This window comes from Cucumis sativus, chromosome 2, assembly GCF_000004075.3.
Source record: "Cucumis sativus cultivar 9930 chromosome 2, Cucumber_9930_V3, whole genome shotgun sequence".
NCBI lineage: Eukaryota > Viridiplantae > Streptophyta > Magnoliopsida > Cucurbitales > Cucurbitaceae > Cucumis > Cucumis sativus.
In genome coordinates this window covers 23,605,169-23,628,008 of record NC_026656.2, presented here as the reverse complement: position 1 = coordinate 23,628,008, position 22,840 = coordinate 23,605,169, and the positions used below count along the sequence as shown (strand labels likewise).

General features: G+C 29.2%; 3 protein-coding genes and 1 non-coding gene across 4 annotated transcripts; 3 read left to right on the top strand and 1 right to left on the bottom strand.

Moving 5' to 3' along the window:
- Positions 1-1,728: 1,728 nt before the first annotated feature.
- LOC101205626 (cytochrome P450 81Q32) lies at positions 1,729-4,231 on the top strand. The gene is made up of 2 exons (XM_004151876.2): positions 1,729-2,637; positions 3,599-4,231. Exons 1-2 carry the CDS (start codon positions 1,729-1,731, stop codon positions 4,229-4,231), a joined length of 1,542 nt encoding a protein of 513 aa, XP_004151924.2.
- Positions 4,232-8,488: 4,257 nt separating this feature from the next.
- LOC101205860 (BTB/POZ domain-containing protein At3g22104) lies at positions 8,489-11,250 on the bottom strand. Its single transcript, XM_004151877.3, has 3 exons — positions 10,632-11,250; positions 9,319-10,422; positions 8,489-9,177 (listed from the first exon to the last, which is right to left on the bottom strand). The coding sequence occupies exons 1-3, from the start codon at positions 10,695-10,697 to the stop codon at positions 8,779-8,781; spliced, it is 1,569 nt and encodes a 522-aa protein (XP_004151925.2). The 5' UTR covers positions 10,698-11,250; the 3' UTR covers positions 8,489-8,778.
- Positions 11,251-16,735: 5,485 nt separating this feature from the next.
- Positions 16,736-16,829, top strand: TRNAY-GUA. The gene is made up of 2 exons: positions 16,736-16,772; positions 16,794-16,829. It is a non-coding gene; the product is annotated as a tRNA-Tyr (tRNA).
- A 3,696-nt stretch (positions 16,830-20,525) lies between these two features.
- LOC101212188 lies at positions 20,526-21,564 on the top strand. The gene is made up of 3 exons (XM_004151824.3): positions 20,526-20,732; positions 20,827-21,032; positions 21,133-21,564. Exons 1-3 carry the CDS (start codon positions 20,637-20,639, stop codon positions 21,305-21,307), a joined length of 477 nt encoding a protein of 158 aa, XP_004151872.1. The 5' UTR covers positions 20,526-20,636; the 3' UTR covers positions 21,308-21,564.
- The last annotated feature ends 1,276 nt before the right edge of the window (positions 21,565-22,840 follow it).

The following is a 22,840-nucleotide window of genomic DNA, read 5'->3' as shown; positions in this document are numbered from 1 at the left end:
AGAAAATAATAATAATAAGTATGCATAATACTATTTTAGAGAAGGAGTTGAGTATTGATGAATTTAATTGTTTTTCTTTTCTAAAGTCTTTGTAAATAAACATTTTCTAATTTATTTCCACCAACTTATATAACTTAGTCTCTCAATCCAAATTCTTTATTATGGGTGTTGTGTCACCAAAACAACCAATAATTGTATAAATATATATTTAGTCAAATGTGTGGGATAAATGTCATAGATGAAACCTTTTTTTTTTCTTTTCTTTTTTCTCAATTTGCAAAATGAAATAAAAGGTTGGCTGCATCTCAATTTTCATGATTCAAAATATACTCATTAAAAAAATCAATGAGCCATGTAAAATTAATAACCTTGAGCTGTGGACTAAAGAACATTACTAATAGTAAAATATTTGTTGGTTTAAAAGATTAACAAACTTTAAAATATTTGTGAATTAGAGCATTTCGTCTCTTAAAAAATCAATAATGTTCAAATTCTTATCTTTTAACTTAAACTAATAAAACACCTTACTTTTCATAAATATAATAAAATATAACAAAATCAAATTTTGAAAAATACATCTATTCCACTTTTTTTAAAAAAATATTTCAAATTTGATCTTCTCTTCCATCTTCTTTCTTTTTCTTTTTCTCCAATTTTTCTTTTATTTTTAGTCTTCTTTCTTAATTTTTTTTTATAAATATTTTATTTTTTTAAAGTGTTATTTGGTTTAATATCGATACCAAATATAAAAGATCTTGGTATATGATCCTGAACAAAAATCGTTGGGATATTAGTAATTTAGATTTGATAACATGATTGTGTACCAAATCTAAACAATATTGGTACAAGTTTGTGTACTAAATATAAACTATATTTGTACAAGTCTGTATACCAAATATAAACGATATTGGTACATGTTTAGATTTTGGTACAAGATCGTATAGTCAGGTTTAACAACCAAGATTATTTAAATTTGGTATATGACCATGTACCATTTTGCTACACGATCGTATATTATGATCGTTTAGAAGAAAATTTCGCTCATGAGTAGCCAATTAATTGCATGTTGACTAGGACATTTTTGGCATTTTTCATTGTGGTCATGTGACCTTTTATTCGTTTTCGAAAGTGTACTATACAGTGTAAAATATTTTGTTGATTTGTTATATTTTTTTTAGAAAAATGTTATATATGTATATGTATATATATTTGAATAATGAAGAATTATTGTACACAACAAAAGTGCTAAAAATATTTACAAAATATTGCAAAATTTCATGTTTTATTAATGATAAATACTCATATGCTTCTATCAGTTTCTATTTTCAACAATAAACACTAATAAATGATAAACTACATTTTATAAACATTTTAATTTATTTTTCTACACTAAAAAGGTGTCATGTTACATACTTTTAAGAATTCAACTACCTTATAAACACTTCCACTTCCTAAAATTTCAAAAACTCCCAGAGAATTTTGAAACACAAACGTGAAACACAAACCATAAAATTAGACGAATTTAAATTTAATCAATTTTTCTTCTTTCTACACTTTGATTAAAATATTTACTTTTGGAAAGAAAATCCCCTCCTTTTTAATTATTATTATTCATGCTTGTTCCTTCTGTTTCTTTCCTTTCTTGCTACCAAATCTTGAACGTGGGCTATATATATATATATATATATTAGATGGAAAGAAGATTAAAGTTATCAAAATTACAAAAGCATGGATTTTGATCACTTGCTTTACGCTTTGCTCTCTCTCATTTCTCTTCTACTTGGCTACTCCTTTTTATTTAAACCTCATCGCTTAAACCTCCCACCAACTCCACTTTTTGGTCTTCCATTCATAGGTCATCTTCATCTTCTCAAACATCCTGTCCACAAAACATTACAAACCCTCTCCCAAAAGTATGGCCATGTCTTCTCTCTCAAATTCGGTTCTCGTCTCGTCCTACTTGTATCTTCTCCTTCAGCCGTCCAAGAATGTTTCACAAAGAACGATATCATTCTTGCAAACCGACCTTCTTTAAACTCCGGAAAGTACTTATCATACAACAATACCACCATGGCGGTGTCCCCTTATGGTGAACATTGGCGAAACCTCCGCCGAATTTGTACTCTCGAGATTTTCTCGACAACTCGTCTTAATTCGTTCTCGAGAATTCGAGAAGAGGAAGTCAAACGTTTACTATGTAAATTATGTGGTAATTATAAGTTTGAAGATGAGTTTAGGGTTGTGGAATTGGAGTCAATGTTGTTGGATCTTACATCCAATATTGTCATGAGAATGGTGGGTGGAAAGAAGTTTTGCAAAGAGAATAATAAAAATATTAATGTGTTGGAAGATGAGGGATATTGCAAAAGATTAAAAGAGTTGGTGACACAAATAATGGCACATGCTGGATCAACAAATCCAGGGGATTTCATACCTTTATGGAATTGGATTGATCCAAGTGGTTATAATAAAAGGATAATGAAGATTGGAAGAAGAATGGATGAAGTTCTTCAAAGATTAGTTGATGAGATTAGGAATGAAGAAGATGAAGGAAACACTATGATTCAACATTTACTTCGTTTGCAGAAAACCGATCCGAAATATTACAGTGACCTAATTATCAAAGGTCTCATACAAGTATGTTTTTCTTTCTAAATTAGAACATCTAAGTTTGATTTTCCAATATATAAACATTTTTTTCGTCCTCATAAGATTAACAATATGATCTTTTTATTTTTTATTTTACACTTTACAGATTCAAGCTTCTAATTACTTGGTTTTTTGTATTAAAAGTTTTGCTTGTTTCTCACCATTTATTGCTTAGAGTTTCAAATTTTCAATTTACACATTTAAATTCTTAATCAAATATTTAAAAACAAAAACTATTATTTTAGGGTCTCTTTTCGTAACTATCAGGTTTATATATTACTTTCTTTAAAAAAAAAATTATAAACATGACTTCAATCTTCCAAATTTCTTGTTTTGTTACAAACTTTTTACTAATGAATTAAAGAACCAAACCAATTTTGAAAAGAAAGTAGTTTATAAAAACTTGTTATTGATTTTGGAATTTAGCTAAGAATCCAACTATATATTGTACTTGAAAAAAAGTAAATTATGGTAAGAAATTGAGAGGAAATTAATATACTTAATTAATTTTCAAAGACACAAAAAAAAAATTAAAATAATTATTCAACCATACCTTAGTTTTGAAAACTTGATTTTGATTCTAGAAACACCCAACAACTGAACATATAAAGTAATATAGATAAAGAACGCGAATCCTTATAAACAATTTTGAGAAACTAGAACTAAAAACCAAGCAAGTGCATTAGATTATGAATTTTCAAATTTTGGTAACAATTGAGCTTCTATATATTTTATTGATTGATAAATTAATAAGAAATCAAAACTTTTTATAAACTATATTTAAAGAGTAAGTTTGTACGTGATAAAAGTTGGTGATGAAATTTTTCATAGAGAGTAAAATGGTCATAAATATATAGCAAATAACTTCTCTTTTTTCCATCCAAAAATATACCATAACATTAAAGCTAACATAGATGGGTTCACCGAGTGCTCTCAATTATTCTTGCAGGATATATTAATAGCAGGGATTGACACAAGCGCTGTGACATTACAATGGGCACTGTCTCATTTACTTAACAATCCAATCGTCTTAGATAAGGCCAAAGCCGAAATAGATTCCTATATAGGACAAGAACGTATGGTGAATGAAGTCGATTTATCGAGTTTAAGTTACCTACAAGGAATAATCTCCGAGACTCTTCGGCTAAGTCCACCTGGTCCTTTACTCGTACCACATTGTGCATCTGAAGACTGCAAAATAGGAGGTTATGACGTTCCACGTAATACAATTGTATTGATTAATGCTTGGGCTATACATCGAGATCCAAATGTATGGGAAGATGCTGGTAGTTTTAAGCCAGAAAGACATGTAAATGCGGTTGGATTTGAGAACTCTTACAAATTGTTGCCATTTGGTTTGGGGAGGAGGGCATGCCCCGGTATGGCTATGGCCCAACGCGTGGTTGGCTTGACATTGGCATCGTTGATTCAATGTTTTGAGTGGAAAAAAATGAGTAATTTGTTAGTTGATATGAGGGAAGGTGAAGGGCTCACAATGCCTAAAGTTGAGTCATTAGTGGCCAAGTGTAGGCCGCGTTTCATTATGAAAGTGGTACTTGGTGAAAAAAATGGTCATAATTAAACTACTTTACCGAACGAGTCCATCCATATATGTAAAATAAATGAATACCTTTTCCTTTGTTACTCAAGTTTTTTAAATAGTGTTTGTTTTGTTTCTATTTTTCTTTTTTTCAAAAAAAGACCTTCTCTCTTTTGAACTCTCAAATCATAATTATAAGGTGTTGCATGGATATATTAGAATATTGATGGAACACTTTACCGTTAATGATGTTGAATCGTTTGATAATGGATTAGATAAACATTTTGTAGCAGCTACCTTAATCTGTATTATTATGGTGTAATAACACAGATCAAACCAGATAGAACCACTGAGTTTCTTAAATACAATCTCGGGTTAATTATATTGATTGAGGAGGATTTGGTGTGGTGTTTGCTTTCAAAAGACGTAAGAAAATAAATTGTGAACAAAGTAAAATTGTAGGGAGTGGAAAGGGGAGAGAGTCGTGAAGATTATATAATTAAAAAGCTAAGGCTTAGTTAATGAATTAATTAATTTAATTGTCCATCAAAATCTGGATTTACACAACTTATCTAAGCCTACGCAAAATGATTAGCAATGGTAAACAACCATCTTAATTAACTAATTAGCCAACATGAGTAGATGAGCGCATAACTAATTTCTTGAAAAGTCACAACCGCTACAACATAGAAATGGGATGAAAATGTAAGGACAAAACATACCCAACCTATACTTTAAAAACCCACTATATTAATTAGCCTCTTCAAAAAAAATATCATTTAGATGGTGATGAAAAATAAAATTAACACTTAGCTACCTAATCAAATTTAATTATAATAGATTTCCTTTATTTTTTTTCTACCAACATATTTGTAGCATCTTCCTAACTTCTATATGTGAAAGTCTATTGGTTTAAAGTGTCAACGTTTGATTACAGAGTTAAAGTTTGGATCAAGTCCAACAATGTTTGCTATAAGCTACACATTATACATTCATATGCATGTGTCTTTATTAGTATATAAAATGTCAAAATGTAAAAAAAAACATTTTTAGACACATTTACCATTTCATTTTTAAAACAATTACATATTTATATATATGACATCAAAAATGAAACCAACAATTTTTTTTTTTAAATTGCATCAAATGACAAAAATATTTTTAAAAAAAAACAACTCATGACATCTCTTTTTCTATAATGCAAATATATATGACGAAAATTATTAAGATATAGCAATCTCATAAAACTAAGACAAAAAAAAAATGTTATCATACGACAATATTCTTTTGATTGAGAGGTAAGAATAATGTAATATATAAGAGAAAAATTAAGCATTGACACAATTCCATATCTCATATTTCAAAAAAAAATTAAATGAAATAAAAAAGTGTAAGAAAGAAAAAGAGAAAGTGTACTATGCATACCTAAATCGTACATTCTTCACTAATTTGATTCCCAATGTTTTTTTTTGCATTGTCTTGTATATTTATATAATTGTGAAAATTTTTAAAATAGAAGAATTGACAAGCTATTTACCGCTCCTAACAAAATTTTAATCCAAGTCAATATATATATCTTTTAACAACCCGATTTTTTCATAAAAATGGCCAAACTCATGGTGTAATTAATTAATTAAAATTAATAATAAAAGTATCATTGTCTTTTAAAAAGTGTTTATTTAATTGTATCAAAATCGCTAAACAAATTCATTTTATCTAACTTTTTCACACTTAGACATTCATATATTAGTTTAGGGTATTTTGTAAATATATCCTACTATTATAAAGTATATTATTGAAGAATTATCGACCGACATGGATCTTTTTATCTTTTAACAAATGAGTAGAGTTTTTAAAATTAAAAAATAATATCAAATTTTTTTTTTGAAGAGTTTAAAAAGTTCATAAAATTGTACTTGATTATATGTTAAACATAAAAAAAGCATATATAAATGTCAATTTAAATTATTTTTAACTATAGGTACTCAATAATATTTTATTCAAATGTTAATATATAGTTAAAGTTAAAAATATAAATACACATGACATGCACGTGGTAATAAACTAGTTTTCAAAAGATGTTCAAATTTGTACTAATAGAATTTTAATAATGCATGGGATAAGTTGAAAGGGCTTAATTTTTATCATGTTTTGGAGGTCCAATTTCAACTATAAGTGTTAGAAGGAATAATCAAATTTGAAAAAAAAACTAATAAAATTATTATACCATGCACTTAAATAATAAAAGGAAAATTATACTGACTAACACAAAAAATGAAACTATTTCCAAATTGGTTAGGTAGGCTAGAGACAGTTAAATAAATTTTTTAAAAAAAATGTAATTTGACAAAATATTTATAAGTTATAGCAAAATTTTAGATTATATTAATAAGAAACGTTTGATAGTAAGTGATATCCTTATATATGTGACATTGATAGCTGAATGGAGGATATGTTAGTTATCCTGAAGGAATCCAAAAATTTTATTTTATAAATATTTTAATTTATTTTTTCATTTTTAAAATAAAGAATAAAATATTAAAGTTTACTAATTTACCGTTAGAGCTAACAAATCCTATTTCAAATTCAAAAAAACATAACTAGTTTTGAAATAAAACCCCCCACCGATTTTGAAATCAAATCCTCTACTTTTCGTAGGAAAATTGGAAGAACTTACAACCCACATATTGAATATAAGCCAAATTGAACTTTATACTATATATTATATTCATCAAAAGAAAAGCCAAAAGAAAGAGAAAAAAAAGTGGTTTAATGCTTTGGGGTTGTGTTTTGTACATTGTAATTTGAAAGGTTGTGGCTTTTTTTGTGGATGGTGAAAGTCAATGTTGCTTGCACCAAAAGCACTTCCATTCATTTACCCTCTGTGTTTTTATAAGATACCTTTGTCTTCCCTACTCCCAAAAAATACAAATTCCTTTCTTCACATAAATATTCCACAATTCTTTTTTCTTTGTATACCCAAGATCTTACACTTTTTACCAAAAAGAAAAGAAAAATAAATTTGATCCTTTTTTTTTTTTCAAAATAAAGTTTCCTTCACACATCTTTGTTTCCTTGGTGGTTTCTAATTCTATATCACTTTTTGTTTTTCTCTTGCTCATTTTTTGTTTTGTTTGAGTGGTGTCTTTCTTCTCTTACCCAAAAGCTTAAACTAATGGATTAAAGTAGGTGTTTGATTTCACAAGCTCTCTAGACCATCTACTCAAATACCATCTTGCATGATCAAGTGAAAAAGCTCTATTTGTTGCCTCTAGTTATCGCGCATTGGTAGAGGAAGAAGACACAACTTCGTTCTTTATCGCATAGTTTGATCAAGAGAGATTATGAGAGACATATTTGGAGAGAAGATATATAGAAAAGAAAAGGCACAAAAGATATAAAATTGTGTTGAAAAAAATGTCAAGTAACATTTGTGCTAATAATATTTAGGTCAAACTATGGAATTATCCAACAAAAGGATTTGTAATGCCCATTATTATTGGGAGTGAAGAAAGTGATTAGAAAGTATAATTAAGATTGAATAACGTAAGGGATTGCTCTGAATTGCACAAAAATTAAGTTGGGATGAGTGGGTGTAGTTTTAAGAAACCTAAATAAATTGGCATTGGAAATGGAACAACACACCAACAAAAGAGTAGCGTTTAAGCCAAATTCCTTTTGGGATTCTCTTTCTTCATACTATACTCTCTCCGGGTCATAATTTCAGTTCCCAAACTCCAAAAATACTATTTTACTTTTACCAACTTGCCACTTCATTTAGGATCTTGCTCAACAAAACACATTATTACTGACTTCTACTTTTTCCTCTAATCATTTCATATTGGAGATGTTCAAAGGCTTCTTTCGAGTTGGTTATTATAGTCATTCATTCAAGTTATAAGCCCCCAAACATGGTGTGAGCTTTAACTAATCCACTCCACTAACTTCACATCCTCTTAATTTTGTATGCTTAAGAAGTTAAATATCCTACAAGAAAAATCAGAAGGAAAACAAGTATAAATTTGAAAAAACAGTCAAGAAAACACGAAATCGTTATTAGAGTTAAATGTTGAATCTATTAACTTTTGGTTTGGATGTTGGTTTTGTGTGTTGAATGAAAGTTTCTGTTGAACTGATTTTTTAACATAATTGATTGTGTTACTTTTTGAAGATGTATATGGAAAAGGTGAAAAAGGCAAATATAAAGGTTATAATTGTGCTGAAGTTTCATTGTCTCAGTGCAAAGTGTTGAGGGAAAATAGTGATTTAGAGATGAAGAAATGCCACAGAGCATAGGGATAACAGAAGAAAAGGACTCAACATTTGCGATTATACATATTGACAAGCACTATAGAGGGCTAAAAGATGCAAATCATAACCAAAAAAGAAAGAAAAAGCTCTCTTCTTTTTCTTTTCTTTTCTTTTCTTCTTCAATTTTCATCTCTGTCACTGTACACAACCCAATATTTTGAATCTACAATGAAAAACAAACAGCACCTAGTTAACCTCAGTGTCTATCTTAATAAGGATAAAAGAATTTCCTCTCTTTGTACAATACAAACAACAATATTTCAGATTAAGGAATTAGACTATGAACAAAGCCATGGCAAAGATTTCAGCTGACTATCATTTGTTACTTTAGATTTCATCATTTTTGTCATTTGAGTTTGTATTTTCTTACAAACATGCTCTAATTCCATCACTCTCCATTGGATTCCTTGTATATGTGCTTTCAATTTCTCATTCTCTTCTGGAAAATCGAGCTTCTCCTCGAGTTTACAAGGCAAACTTGTGATGGACGAAGAGCTGTTAGCTGTTTGAAGTAAGGTTTTGAGCTTGAGTTGCTCAGAAATCAGGGCTTGTATGGAAGATGTGGATGGAAATCTTATGTTTTCTGAAAGATTTATGCAAGTTTCAGCTGAAAGCTTCTCATAATTCAATGCACAACACAGCTTAACCTTTTCTTCTTCTGACATTTCTGTATGAACCTGTAATCAACATGATTCAGTCACACCATACATTCTAAAATTAAGGATTCAAAGCCTAAAAAACTCCCAGGAGATTAAAAAAAAGTTGAAACAATTCAAAAGATATGATCATAAAAGAGCTGTATTGGTTCACGTTATTACCTCTATGTACATATCTATGGCACGGTACATATCGTCGTGGGAGCTTCGAGCAAAATCTGGCAGGGCTTTAGCAAGGGCTAGAAACTTTGAAGGCTTTAAGCAAGGGTCAGGAGCTACTTCTGCCATGTACAAATCCATTAACCTAGCTACTCTTTTTAATGGCATCGGAGATGTTCGGTTCGTTTTTTCAAGCAAAAACGCTTTGACGAATCTTAGAACAAGATTCACATCATATAAATAATTCATCCCGGATGGAGATGGAAGTAGTAAATTGTCCAACGATCCTTGATCTAACCGTGCACCGATCATCTTCTCCAACTTATTTCGAATATATTTGTCTATGTTCAATCCCAAAGCAACTCGAAGAATGCTGAAAAGGCTCTTGCAGGAAACAGAACTGTGCTCAAGAACATAAAGCATTTCGACTACAACCTCAACAATCTTACGCTTTTCGTCCCTTGTAGCATTCGAAGACTTCAATTTCTGGTAATAAATAAGGAACCTACCAATGACAACTTCATCAAAATTTCGTTCGAGTATAAATTGCACGAACATTTTAACCAAATCAGGAGTGAATATTAAAAGTTCCTCAAACCACCATAATCCATTAGAGAACCCTGTCTTTAAGCTTTCAGTACTTTTCGTATCACACGATAACCGTAACGCTGAGCTATCGGGCGAGGAGGTAGATGGACAAGAATTTGCTTCCACAGCTAAGTTCAGCCTTCCAACAAGAGAATCTAAGCATTTCTCAATCACAATTGAAGGGCTAAGAGACAAATCTTGACATCGTTTCAAAGCATTCAAAAGCTCAGACCAACTCCACTCACTGATATCTTCAATGTATTTCTCTGTTCGTTCTTGTAAATTTTGGGTTCCTGAGAATGAACTGTTCATCTCCATGAATTGTGCTGCAGAATACAATAGAGGGACATTTGAAGGGTTCAATTTAATATTTCCATTGTTGTAACAGAACTTCAATATCAACTCAAATCCCTCTGCCCCTCCAGGAAAATCCTGAAATATCAGCTTCAAATTTCTTGAAGTAGACTTTGATTTACCAAATAGCTTGCTCAGCCTCCCAGAGTATGAAGCTACAATTTTCTACAGATATAACCAAAAAAAAAAAAAACACAAAAAACACAAAAAAATCAACACAAAATTAAACCAAAAACAAGTGATCAAAAACATACTCCAGAGAAGAGGTAAAGTAAAACAAAACAAAACAAAAAAAAAAAAAAAAAAAAAACCAAAGGAGAATTGAGAAAACCCAGAATCAAAAGGGGGTGAAAAAGGAGCAGAGAATTAATTACCTTATCCACCATGAAAATCTTTTCGCCATTGACATCCACTTCAAGATTACAGCAAACCTCCATCATCCAGAAAAAGAAAAAGTAAAAAGAAGAAGTAAAAAAGTTAAATGGGTGGTTTCAAAATTAGAATTGGAAACAGGAATTGGGTTTGTTGAAGCCGAAAAAGAAGAGTGAAGAAGAAGAAGACAGAAGACAGAAGAAGAAGAAGAAGAAGAAGAAGAAGAGAGTTGGGGTTTATTCTGAAAAGAAAGAAGAAGACAAGAAGTAGAAAATGGAGAAGGGAGGGGGGAGGGGGTGGTTTAGCAGGAATTCAATCAACAACTTCACTGCAAAATGATTCTAAAAACTGAGAAATATGATCATAAAGATTCTCAACGCCGGTGGGAAGAAACAAGCAGTAGAAAATGGAAATACAACAACCAAGTCAATAATATTATACAAATTCCAAGAGAAAGAGAGGAGATGAGTGCAAGTGAAGTGTGTGTGACCACTGACATTCCTGCCCAAAAAATAAAAAAAAAACTAAATCATGAGCTAAAAAAAGTGGCTAATAATAAACTCTTGTGTCCAGCCAGACCCACAACATAAATAAATAAAGAATTAAGTTTAGAAATAAATAGGTATTGATTTTGTAGGGCACAGTGCCCTACCCTCAACACCCAACTCGCTTTCTTCCCTATTTTATGTCCATCGCTAACATTTCTTTTTTAACTTTGGTAAGGGACTTGCTTTTCAAAAATGTATCTATTCAAATCTCTTCCTATGTTTTTAGTTTTCTATCTAAAACATTTTTGTTTATATCTTTAAAACTTTGGATAAATTATAAAAACTAGGATAACGTGACAACAACTACACATTCAAATTTAAAATTAGATGGGTAGAAATTAAACACACTGATAAGTATAAGTATGAGGACCTAATTGTGATAATATTTGTGGGAGATTGGCGTTTATATAAATGGATTGGGTCCCAAGTCGGAAGCCAATTACAATAATCCCAAATCAGAAGATAGATGTGGAAGTGAGAGGATTTATACATTCCCATCTGTTCTGCTCCTAAACATTTATGAACCTTTATTTTTGGACAGAGAGAAGTTCATTTGTGTCGCTCTCATAAAAATTGTAGGCCTTAATTTGGACACCATGGCCAGTACCCTACAAAAATTCTGGCGGAGAAATCATGTAAAATGGGAAATTATAGGAAGTAAAGTAAAGGTTGAATTTTGTAATAATGAGCATATATTTAGTATAAGATGAAAAGGAGAAAAAGATAAGAGCTAATAAAAACAAGTAAGGAACGACCACATGAAAATGGAGAGAGAGAGAGATGCATATTAGGAATGCATTGACGGTTGGTTGGGTTCATGTCATGTACTATTTACACCCACGTGATACTTCAACAGACTCTTTTACCCTCATCATACTTCTCTATTTTCGCTTTCCATGTTTTTCAACAATACAGATTTCAACACCGACCTCTAATATATATATATCATATTTTAACTCAATTTTAGCGTACCATTGCATTCCTTCTGCACCAAAGCAACTAAATAAATTAAGATCATTTTACACATGGTAATAATCGTTCTACCTCTCGTCAAATTGTTCAACAATAATAAATTTTTTCTTTAGTATTTAAACTTTTTTAGTTCTTTTATTGAAATATTTAATAAAATATAATGAATTTGGATGTATTTTTAGCATAAAAAATAAATGATCAAATATGATGTTCGATTTTGTTTCTTGTTCTATGATGTAGACTTTGTATTTTATAAAAATATTAGAATCTAATTAGTTGATCAATTTATTTAGGTACGAGAAAACTTAACTACTCAAACCCAATTAAATTATAATTATCACAATGTTTGCTTTGACGATGTGACATAATTTAATTGATCGAAATTTCTTGCTCAACAATTACCAAGATAATTTTTTTACTTTGAACTAAAAAAATATTTGGTACACATCATAGTATTATAAATTTCTCATTGAAAAATAAATGGAATGTGAATATATATGCATGTATAGGTAGTATGAGTATTCAAAAAAACATGATGACCCAATTAAAATATTGATCAACCCAACGCTCAATCTATATGATTTGGATTAGTTGTATGGGTTTGGATAAACAAAAATATTAGAGATAGTTGTAAATTTAGCAATTAGATTCAAAATAATTAAGTGTACAACAACATTTTAAAACATTTACAAATATAGCAAAATTTGTCAAATTCTATCAATGATAGAAGTCTATCACCGATAGACCATATTGTAAATATTGGATCTATCACTGAGAAACCTTACGAGTCTATCAGCGATATATTTTGCTATATTTACAATTTCTTTTAAATGGTGTTATATCATTAATTATTATTCATAAAATGGTTATCAATTACAATTACCCAAATATTATAGATTGGGTTGGTTCATGGGTTCACTAAAATAACAACCGAATCTGAACTTATTATTAATTAACCTTAAAATGATACATATATTTATTTTAGTTTTATTTAATTTTTTTAATGTTTTTTTAATTACTCTTCAACAACTCGTGAAAATAGTTTTTTAACACTTGAAAACAAATTTTTCATTATATAAATTGAAATTGAGTTTTTAATCGAATGTTCTTTTTAGAACTAAAGTTTATATAAATAACTCGTGTCTTGTGAGGACTATCTTTACTCTTTTTTAGTGTCTTATGAACTTTTTTAAAATTAGTTCGGATAATATTCTTCCCTTCCTAAACATGATATCGGATTACTTGTCTAGGGTTCAACTGCTGAACAACAAACTTTTTAACATGTACTAATTTTACCATGACCATGCTTAATTAGGCTACCATTACCATGGTCTGAATAGCCATGTTTAGGCTTTTCTTCTCTCTATGTGTGTTGAGATTTTCATTTTTGTTGGTTTTGTGCTTGAAGACTTCAAATAGAGTAGCTTCACTTGGACAACTTTCTAGCAACTTTTCCAATTCAACATTGTGCGACTTCCTATCCGTGCACCAAAGCCATTGACTAGAAAGGTGTTCATAAGTCAATTTATCTTCTGCTTTGTGTTCAATTCAAGTAAACATCCTTACTCTAATATGAGAAGGATTTTAGGATGCCGCTGCAATTAATGAATAATGGAGATTTTCCAAGTTAAGGAAATTTCGAAAGAGACGTATTGAAGCAAAAAATTAAGCTTTTGATCAATACATGAAGAATGTTAATCTATTGGAATAGGTCTTTTCTATGAGATCTATGATTGATGATAGGTGATCTCTTAAGGACGAACCCTCTATAAACTCAGGAACAGAAGCCTCCAATGTTGTGACACTTAGAAATTTTGTTGAGTGAAGGAATAGAGAGATTGGAGTTTTTTCTATATAACTTGCTTTATTTTATATATATATATATAGATAGATGTAACGAAGAAGTTGTTGCTTTTAAATGTACGAATACAATTTGTTTGAAAATATTATTGATTTGGGTTTAAAATTTTAGGTTAGAAAAATTTGTAAAAATAAAATAAAAGTAACAGTGGAAGGTATTGTTTTTAAAAAATAATTAAACTCCCAATGTCGAAAATGTAGCGTTGAGGGTTGTATATGATCATCTCCCGACATTGTATTTCTCAATGTATTTTGTCTGACCATGGTCCCAACGGATATTTATGGATCTAAAGATCGTTTTGTGACACTTTTTCGTATATCTCCCAACAATATTTTCCGTTGAGTGATCCCCTTTTCTTGTAGTGCCAAATATTTCATGGTTGGATTGTGTTAGACTTGATTGAATTTATTTTTCTAATAAAGGTTATATGGGTCGACAAAATTTACAACTAGAACTATTGAACTAAGCCTAGAAAGTCCTTCAACTCAATTGAGTCCAACCCGGAACAACTCTAACAGGTAGCTGAAGATGTACCAAGTTCTTATCCTAATGGGAGGGTGTTAGTACTTCAATGCAAAGAGTGGTAATTGATTCTCTTCAGAAAAAAGAAAAGAACAAAAAAAAGCATACCGTTTTGTGAATGAAGTAAAATTTAGATTGTGAAAATGATGGAATGTGTGTGTGTGTATAAAGCAATTTTGATGAGGGCTTGGCAACACACAACTAATGGAAATGGAAAAAAAGATTAAATATGATACAAATCCATCTATGATTGTGTTTGTGTTAGCAATAGCACATTGTGGGTAGGGGATGTATTCCTTTTCTCTTTCCTAATTCTATTTCCAAATAATTGAAACAACAACCACTTTTAAAACACACCTATATTATCATCAAAACCTTTCTCATTTCCAAATAATTTATTTTCCTTTTGTTTTTGGAAACATCCAAGATGCCCTGCTTACCAATAATCAATAATCAATAAATAATGTATGTTTTTATGTTATAAGAAAATCATTATTGTTTGTGGGTGGTGTGGTTGAATTATGAGAACAAACCTCCATCTACCCTCCAAAAATAAACACTGATGTGATATTTTTGTCAATCAATTGCCAATCACTCCTCTCCTCATCCAAATATTGGATTATAAACTTATAATTCGATATATGCATTTTTTTTCTCTCTTAGTAACAACATGTTCAATAACATATAGATGAAGTTGAACTTTAATATTTTTTAATAGTTTTTCTTTTTATAGTAATTTGATAGTTTATATTCTTCTTTAAGAAAACCAGGTGAAAATGTCCAACCCCAAATGAAAAACTAATATAAGAGATAAGGATTAAAATTATATATGTGTGTGTGTTTTATTAGAAATTAATGTGTTGGTTGCAATTCAAAATGTTTGAAACATAATTTTTTAATCAATTATAATCTTATTGATTTTAAAATTTAAAAAAAAAATTGGAGAAAGTTTAAAAAATAGTATAAGTATATTATTCCTTTTTTCGATTTAGGAATATAAAATAATTAGTATTATCATCCTAATTTTAGACATAAATTATTCATATTCTTCCTAGCTTTGATTTTTTTTTTTTTTTAATCTCAAATTGGTAACTCTCTAAATTTCTTTTCATGTTCCTTTTCTTTCCCTTTAATTAATTTTATGAGTAGAAAAATGAAATCATGATTATGTGCTCATACTCGGTCATTTCTACTTGCTTCTTCCATGCTTGTGCTTGAATTTTTTTCAAAGGTAGGATGGAAGTTAAAAAGACTTCGCCCTTTCTTAGTTTCTTTTAATATATGTGTTAAATGAAAAAAAAAAATTGATCACCACATCATCATAACAAAAATCAAGTCTATTGCAAGAATTATAATTTTGATCCGCTTAAACCATTACAATTTATCAAATCGAGTCCAATTCAAGCTAATAATAGAAAATAGGACCGAAATAGATATTATTGGGCCCAAGCCGAAACTCAACACAAGCAAATGGGTCCAATATCACCTAAAGCCCAGGAAAAGTTTCTATAAATATAAGCTTTGTCTTTCCATTTGTTTTTCTTTTTGAGTGGATGAATGATAACAAAAGGTTTTTCAAGAGGTTCAAGTTCTCTTATTGATCATGAGATTATCACCTTATGAAAAATTGAAGTTCAAACTAATCTTAAATCTACAACTTCGTAAAGAGTAAAAAGTTAGAAGTTCTCAACTTTGTTTTAAAAACTTTACTTTATACATTAGAGATAAACCATCAAAGAATTAAATTACTGTTAAAAATTTATAGTTGCCTCTCAACTCAAGAACAAAATAATTTGGAATGGAATGAAGTTGGAATATAATTTAAAAATTGAAAATGTAAAAATAAATCCAATTTTATATTTGGATATTCAATTATTAATTGGTTTTGGTTCAGTGTATATAGAATACATGAAACAATATTAGTGTGGATTATTTATAAAGTTTGGAGGAAAGGATTTTTATTTATTGTTGTAATAAAGTTGTGAAGTAGGAAGTTGAGAGTTTTGGGGGGTGCGCATGACCATGACGTGTTGTACCAAAGCCCCACTCATTTCCATTTTTTTTTTCTTTTCCTTTTTAAACTTTTTGTCTTCTTTTTATTTATTTATTTAATACTATTTTAAAACAAATATATTTTTATATTCACGTTATCTTTTCACATAAAATGAAAACATAATGTTTCTTAGGTGACAATTAATCAAAACCGACCTTAGCTCAGTTGGTAGAGCGGAGGACTGTAGTTGGTATATCCCATCAGATTAATCCTTAGGTCGCTGGTTCGAATCCGGCAGGTCGGATTTTCATTTTTCCTTTTTTTCTCTTTTATTCTTTTTGCTCATCATCTCAACATTTGACCCTTTCATCATTCTACTTCATACTTTATTTGGAGCAACACATATAACTTTTGTTTTTCTTTTAATTGATTTTTAAAAAGAAAATGAATTATTTAATTTTATACTTTGCAACTTTGCCACACTTGAAAACTTAGTACATATTAGATTAGTCTTGATCAAGTTCTACCAAGACATTGTCGAACTTCCAACTTCATCTTCCTCAAGTTTGATCTCAACATCCTTCATTTGAAGTAATGATACTGATGGCATATGCATTTATTTATATATATATATATATATTACGTTAGGCCCACAATTTATTTTTTTTTTATTATTATTTATATATATTATATGTGGGTTTATAAGATCCAGGACTTCATCTATTTTTGTCAATAGTTTGACATGTAACCTATTTTTGACATATATTTCAAAAATCATATTATTTATAAAAAGAAAAAGTTCAATTTTTTAAGACCAGAAGTATAAACATAATCTTTTAAAATTTAAGAATATATTTTTAAAAAATATTAATTATATTTGGTATTTGTTAAAATTGATAGTATGGGGTTTTATCTCAAAACCAATTAACTATTAGTGGAGTAACCCACCTATCTTATATGAAGTACGAGTCTCCTTGATTTTTCCAATGTGGGACTTTCAACTTTTCCAATATGCTCCTTCAAGATGGTGTCTCTTCTGAGTTCACCTATCTTGAACCGAATACTCGTTTGGATTTATTGGACTCTGATATCATGTTAAACTACCAATTCATCCAAAAGCTTATGCTAGTGGTTGAAAGTTGAACCACATTTTTAAAACATAATATGATATCGAATTGTGAAGTTTAAGCTTTTGCGTTAGTTGGAGTTTTATCATAATTTTTTAAAAGTTCAAAAAAAAAAAAAAAAATATATTATATATATATAAATATATATATATTTGGACAAAAATTAGAAAGCCTAAAATTAAATATACAAATCAACTCATAACTAATAGAATGAGTCAACATAATTTAAACAAAAGCATCTTTTTTGCAATTATTTACCTTGAAACACTTCAAGTTGTTCCGATTGCTAATGTTTAGAGTTTAATTTACAAATGATATGTAGACAAAATAGAAACATATTGATCACGAAAGATCTAAAAAGGCAAAAAAAAAAAAAAAAAAAAAAAAAACTAATGCAAAATTTAATTGAGGGCAAAAAGAGCATGATGGGTACTTTTAGGAACCACAAGGACATGTAGCTCTGAGGGCAAAAAAGACCCTAAAAAAAATTAAAATTGAAATGTATAGATTACTTTTTTTACCTTTAATACATAAAATATTGGTTAATTTTTATAAATATAAACTATTATTTTATGATCCCTCTAATAAAATTTTAATATTTCATGTTTGTCCTCTCCATTTTCCTTTTTTTCCATTTATTTTCTTCCTTTCCAATCTTTTTTCTTCTCTTTTTCCATATTATTTTTAATTCATGATATTTGTTTTCAATCAGTATTTTTTTTAAATATAAAAGATTTTGGTACATGATCTTGAACAAAAAAATAGTTGAGATATTGTTATATGATCGTTTAAATATTTGGGTACACGATACGTGTACCAAATCTATAATACCATATATAAAAAATTTGAACAAAAATCGTTGGAATGTTACAGTACCAAAAACACGATCGTGTACCAAATAAAGATCGTATACAAAATATAAAAGGTCTTAGTATATGATTGTTTAGATTTGGTACACGATCGTGTATCATTTTTTACACGATTACATATTATGAATTACATAAGAAATGATACATGATGGATTACGTGCGTGTGACGAACAACCAATTAATCACGTAGTGAATTTGATAAATTAAATATTCAAAAACCAAATGCACCTCCATTTAAATTATGTTGAATATATCGACATATTTTGAGTTGCATTCTATGATGCTTTGACCAAATGGGGAAGGCAATGGCATATTATATTATGGGCCAATGAACAAGAAATGAAAACCCAATTGAACCAATTATTTGTACATATAATTGATATTATTTTGATTAAAGAATTCGTGTTTTTCTTGAACTTGATAAAGTTAAAGATGAGGTGAGAAAGAGGAATAAGATAGGAATAATAAATGATTAATTAATATTAATACACACATAATCGTATTAATTAAATTCCATAAATTCCTTTTGTAAATGTGAAGCCTCATTGTTTTGGTACAAAATCTGCCAACTCTCTGATCATGTGCTACATTACCTTGTGTCACAAACATGCTACTCCATCTCCTGCTTTCAATTTTGGAATCCCAAAGCACTTCCTGAGACTCCATTTCTTTTTCTCAATTTTTGAAGCCCATTTCACAAACAAAGAAACCCAACTCAACTTCATAAAAGATAACAAAAACAAGGTTTGGTTTGCTTCCTGTTTTCAGAATCTTTTTTTTCAACTTTTATTTTCAGTTGGCACCTTTTTGGTTTTTCAAATATAAACGGACAACTTTCTTTTTTTCTTCTTTTTTATAGATTTAAATTATTCTTTATAGAAAAACATTATTCTTAATCACAAAACTACCCAAAAAAAATATTTAAAAATATAACAAAATATTAGATTCTATATGGAGATTGATATAAAATCTGAAATTATTGTTATAATTAACACTGTTTCAAAACTCTTATTTGTTACCGTATTTATTATTTGCTACAACTTTTACTATTTTACACTCATCTTTTTATTATTTGCTACAGTATTACAATAACCAACTTCCTATGATCCCTGGGTTTTTATTATGGATAGAATCTAAAATATTAGTGTAATTTGTAAATCATTTGGTTCATTTTGCTATTTGAAAAAGTGTATTCTTTTCTTTTAATATCAAACATAAATTGCATTATGATAATTAGTCATTTTTATTAACAATAAATTCATCCTAATAATTAAAATATTAAAAGGAGACCAATTATTTTAAAGCTATACGCTCTTGTTTTAATTTTGAATAGTTTTTTTTAATAACATCCCATTTGTACGAATAATTTCTTTTGCTAAAAGTTTTAGCCAAAAAAACATTATTACAAATATTTAATTTTAGACTAATCATTAAGTATACCAATAGTAATATTATAAATATAGTAAAATATATACATGATAGATTCTATTCTTTATGACATTCTAGCAGTAATATATTTTATGTTTATAATGATAATATTAATAGCCTGCATATATTTGCAACAACTCCTATTTTTTTCTTTACAAACCAAACTAATGGAGCGACTTAGATTTTCTATTTTGTTATTATTATTATAATAATTAATTTTCAATCCAATCTAGTATTTTCCCTGGAGTAACAAATAACTATAACAAAATTATTGCATGCAATGATTGTAAATAGCAATAAATTCATGAGTATATGGAAAAGTAAATAGTTGGGATACACAAAATATGATCACAATGAGTATTATTGTGGGAGGTTAAAAAGTCAAAAAAGTTTAGCCAAGAATTAAGGAAATTATGGGCACGCCCTAATTAACTGGGCCATGCAGTCTCCCAACATAAACATGAGCTGTTTTTATGCCCTACTTTACTTGTTCCCAAACGAAAAGAATCCAACATAAAAAGAACCCCCCAAAGCTAAAAGCTTTTGTAGTGTATGTGTAAAGAAGCCTTTTTAAACTTGAAAGAAAAAAAAAACCACTACTCTTGTTCTTAAAAGGCCATAAATAGTTTCATTTCCCTTACCTCTTCCACTGCCTTTCCTTTTGATATCCCTCTCATCAATAGTACCATGAAGTTGGTGGGTGTGTTGATTTGCTTGTTGGTGGTGGCGATGGATATTGTTGCCGGGCTGCTTGGGATCGAAGCCGATATAGCTCAAAACAAGGTAGAGATTAAATTTAAATTGAACTTTGCTCAAAAGAAAACCAATCTTTTGTTTGTATGAATGAATAATAATAATAATAGAATGTGTTTTATAGGTGAAGCATCTTCGATTATGGATATTTGAATGTAGAGATCCAAGTGAGCAAGCTTTTAAATTGGGATTAGGAGCAGCAGGGCTTTTGGGATTGGCTCATATTATTGCTAATTTGCTTGGTGGTTGTAATTGCATTTGCTCTCAAGATGAGCTTGAAAAATCTCCTCCAAATAGACAAATCTCCATTGCTTGCCTCATTTTCACTTGGTATTTTACTTACTCTCTCAAATTTCAAATCTACAAATCTAAATTTGAATTTTCAATACCTGGTTTAGTAATCATTACGTTTTTTTTTTTTCTTTGAAAGGATAATTCTTGCCGTGGGAATGTCTATGTTGGTGATTGGAGCAATGGGGAACAACAAATCAAGAGCAAGTTGTGGATTCACACACCATCATTTTCTGTCAATTGGTGGGATTTTGTGTTTTGTTCATGGCTTGTTTTGTGTTGCTTATTATGTTACTGCAACTGCTGCTGAGTAATGGGAAAATGAGAAAAAAGGTTCGAATGGGAAATTTCTTTTGTTTTGTTTTCTTTTCTTTTAATCTAATTAAAGTTGAATGATGTAATATATATATATACTTTGACCCCATTTTTCCTTTTTATTTATTTATTTTTTTCTTTTGATGTTGCAAATCAGACAAAACCTTTTCTAATCATTCTTCTTTTCTTCACTGTTAAGTATTCTCCACAATTCTCTGAACTACACAGTTAATAATATTGGATTCTTTTCATGGCACATATTACTTGACAACCCTAATACTTCTTATTTTTATTTCTTAAAGCAAGCAAAACCACAACCAAACACACGAACGAAAATAACAAAATTAGAAAAATACATCATTTCATAAACAAGAACAACTGTAAAAGGAAGTCAAAGTTAATTTGGATATCATGAATTAATATGTTCTTTCAAGAGAGGTGACAAAAATGTAACACTAACATATTCCCAATAAAAATAATATGTTTAATAAAAATATCAATAATCTCGATAAGCCAACTACAAGATCTTGTGTTCGTGCTAATGCAAAACAACGTTAGGAAATCTTAAGAAAAGTGTGAACAAAGTTTCTACTAACATTTTCTTATGTGGGTAAAAGTCGATCGATAGATGTTTTGTTCACACATTTTGTTCCAACCAAATAAATGCATGGACAGAAAATTCTTTATGTCCATCACATTTCTGTTCCCACATATCTTCTTCAAAATATATAAACTTAAAAAGAAAGGTATATTAAAGTTCAATAAGTACACGTACACAATCGTACTTGTTAAAAACGAATCACGTATAAAAAATTTAATTAACAAAGCAAATTTATTTGGATGGTTTCTAAGTTTTTGAAACCTACCAGAAGAATGTCCAAAATATACCTATTAAAGTGCACGTCCTAATAAAAAAATAAACAAAGTTTTCCAAAAACTTTTGAAATATCCTCTCGGATTATAAGCTTAATGATATCCAACCCATCAAAATCCACTTCAGAGTTGTAATTACAAGACTACTACTACTCTATTTGTCACCTTTGGAGTGTACCATGTGATCTTCATCCAACACTACACTACTTATCATCTTATTTCATAAAGATCCACATAATAATTATGTTTTGATCAATTTCATTAAACTATGTTTTCCCCTCCACTGCTTTGAAGCAATAGACTAAATATTCAAAAAAGTAGAGAGAGATTTAAAGTAGAGAGAAAAAAACATGAGAACAAATCTAAACTATATATTTTAGCTATTATTATATTATTGATTTCCATCTCTTTTTTTTTTTGTTTTTGTTTTCTTTGCAAAGATACAAGATAATGGGAAAATGTAATCTCTCAAAATTATAGTCAGGACATTAAAAAAATAAAAACAAACATACAAATGTGACAGCTAACAACTAAAGCACATAAGCACAATAAAGGACAAGTTCACTTCTAATTGAGTCTAGAGAAACCATCAAAATCACAATAAATGAAACTATCGTCTCAAGTTTTTTGACATGTCAAAGGGTCATGGAGGCTTGCTA

Coding starts and splice junctions, on each gene's coding strand:
- LOC101205626 (XM_004151876.2), top strand. CDS start 1,729: ATGGATTTTGATCACTTGCTTTACGCTTTGCTCTCTCTCATTTCTCTT. Junction 2,638..3,598: donor TTATCAAAGGTCTCATACAA/GTATGTTTTTCT, acceptor TTATTCTTGCAG/GATATATTAATAGCAGGGAT.
- LOC101205860 (XM_004151877.3), bottom strand. CDS start 10,697: ATGATGGAGGTTTGCTGTAATCTTGAAGTGGATGTCAATGGCGAAAAG. Junction 10,423..10,631: donor AGATTTTCATGGTGGATAAG/GTAATTAATTCT, acceptor TTATATCTGTAG/AAAATTGTAGCTTCATACTC. Junction 9,178..9,318: donor CCATAGATATGTACATAGAG/GTAATAACGTGA, acceptor TGTTGATTACAG/GTTCATACAGAAATGTCAGA.
- LOC101212188 (XM_004151824.3), top strand. CDS start 20,637: ATGAAGTTGGTGGGTGTGTTGATTTGCTTGTTGGTGGTGGCGATGGAT. Junction 20,733..20,826: donor CCGATATAGCTCAAAACAAG/GTAGAGATTAAA, acceptor TGTGTTTTATAG/GTGAAGCATCTTCGATTATG. Junction 21,033..21,132: donor GCTTGCCTCATTTTCACTTG/GTATTTTACTTA, acceptor TTTCTTTGAAAG/GATAATTCTTGCCGTGGGAA.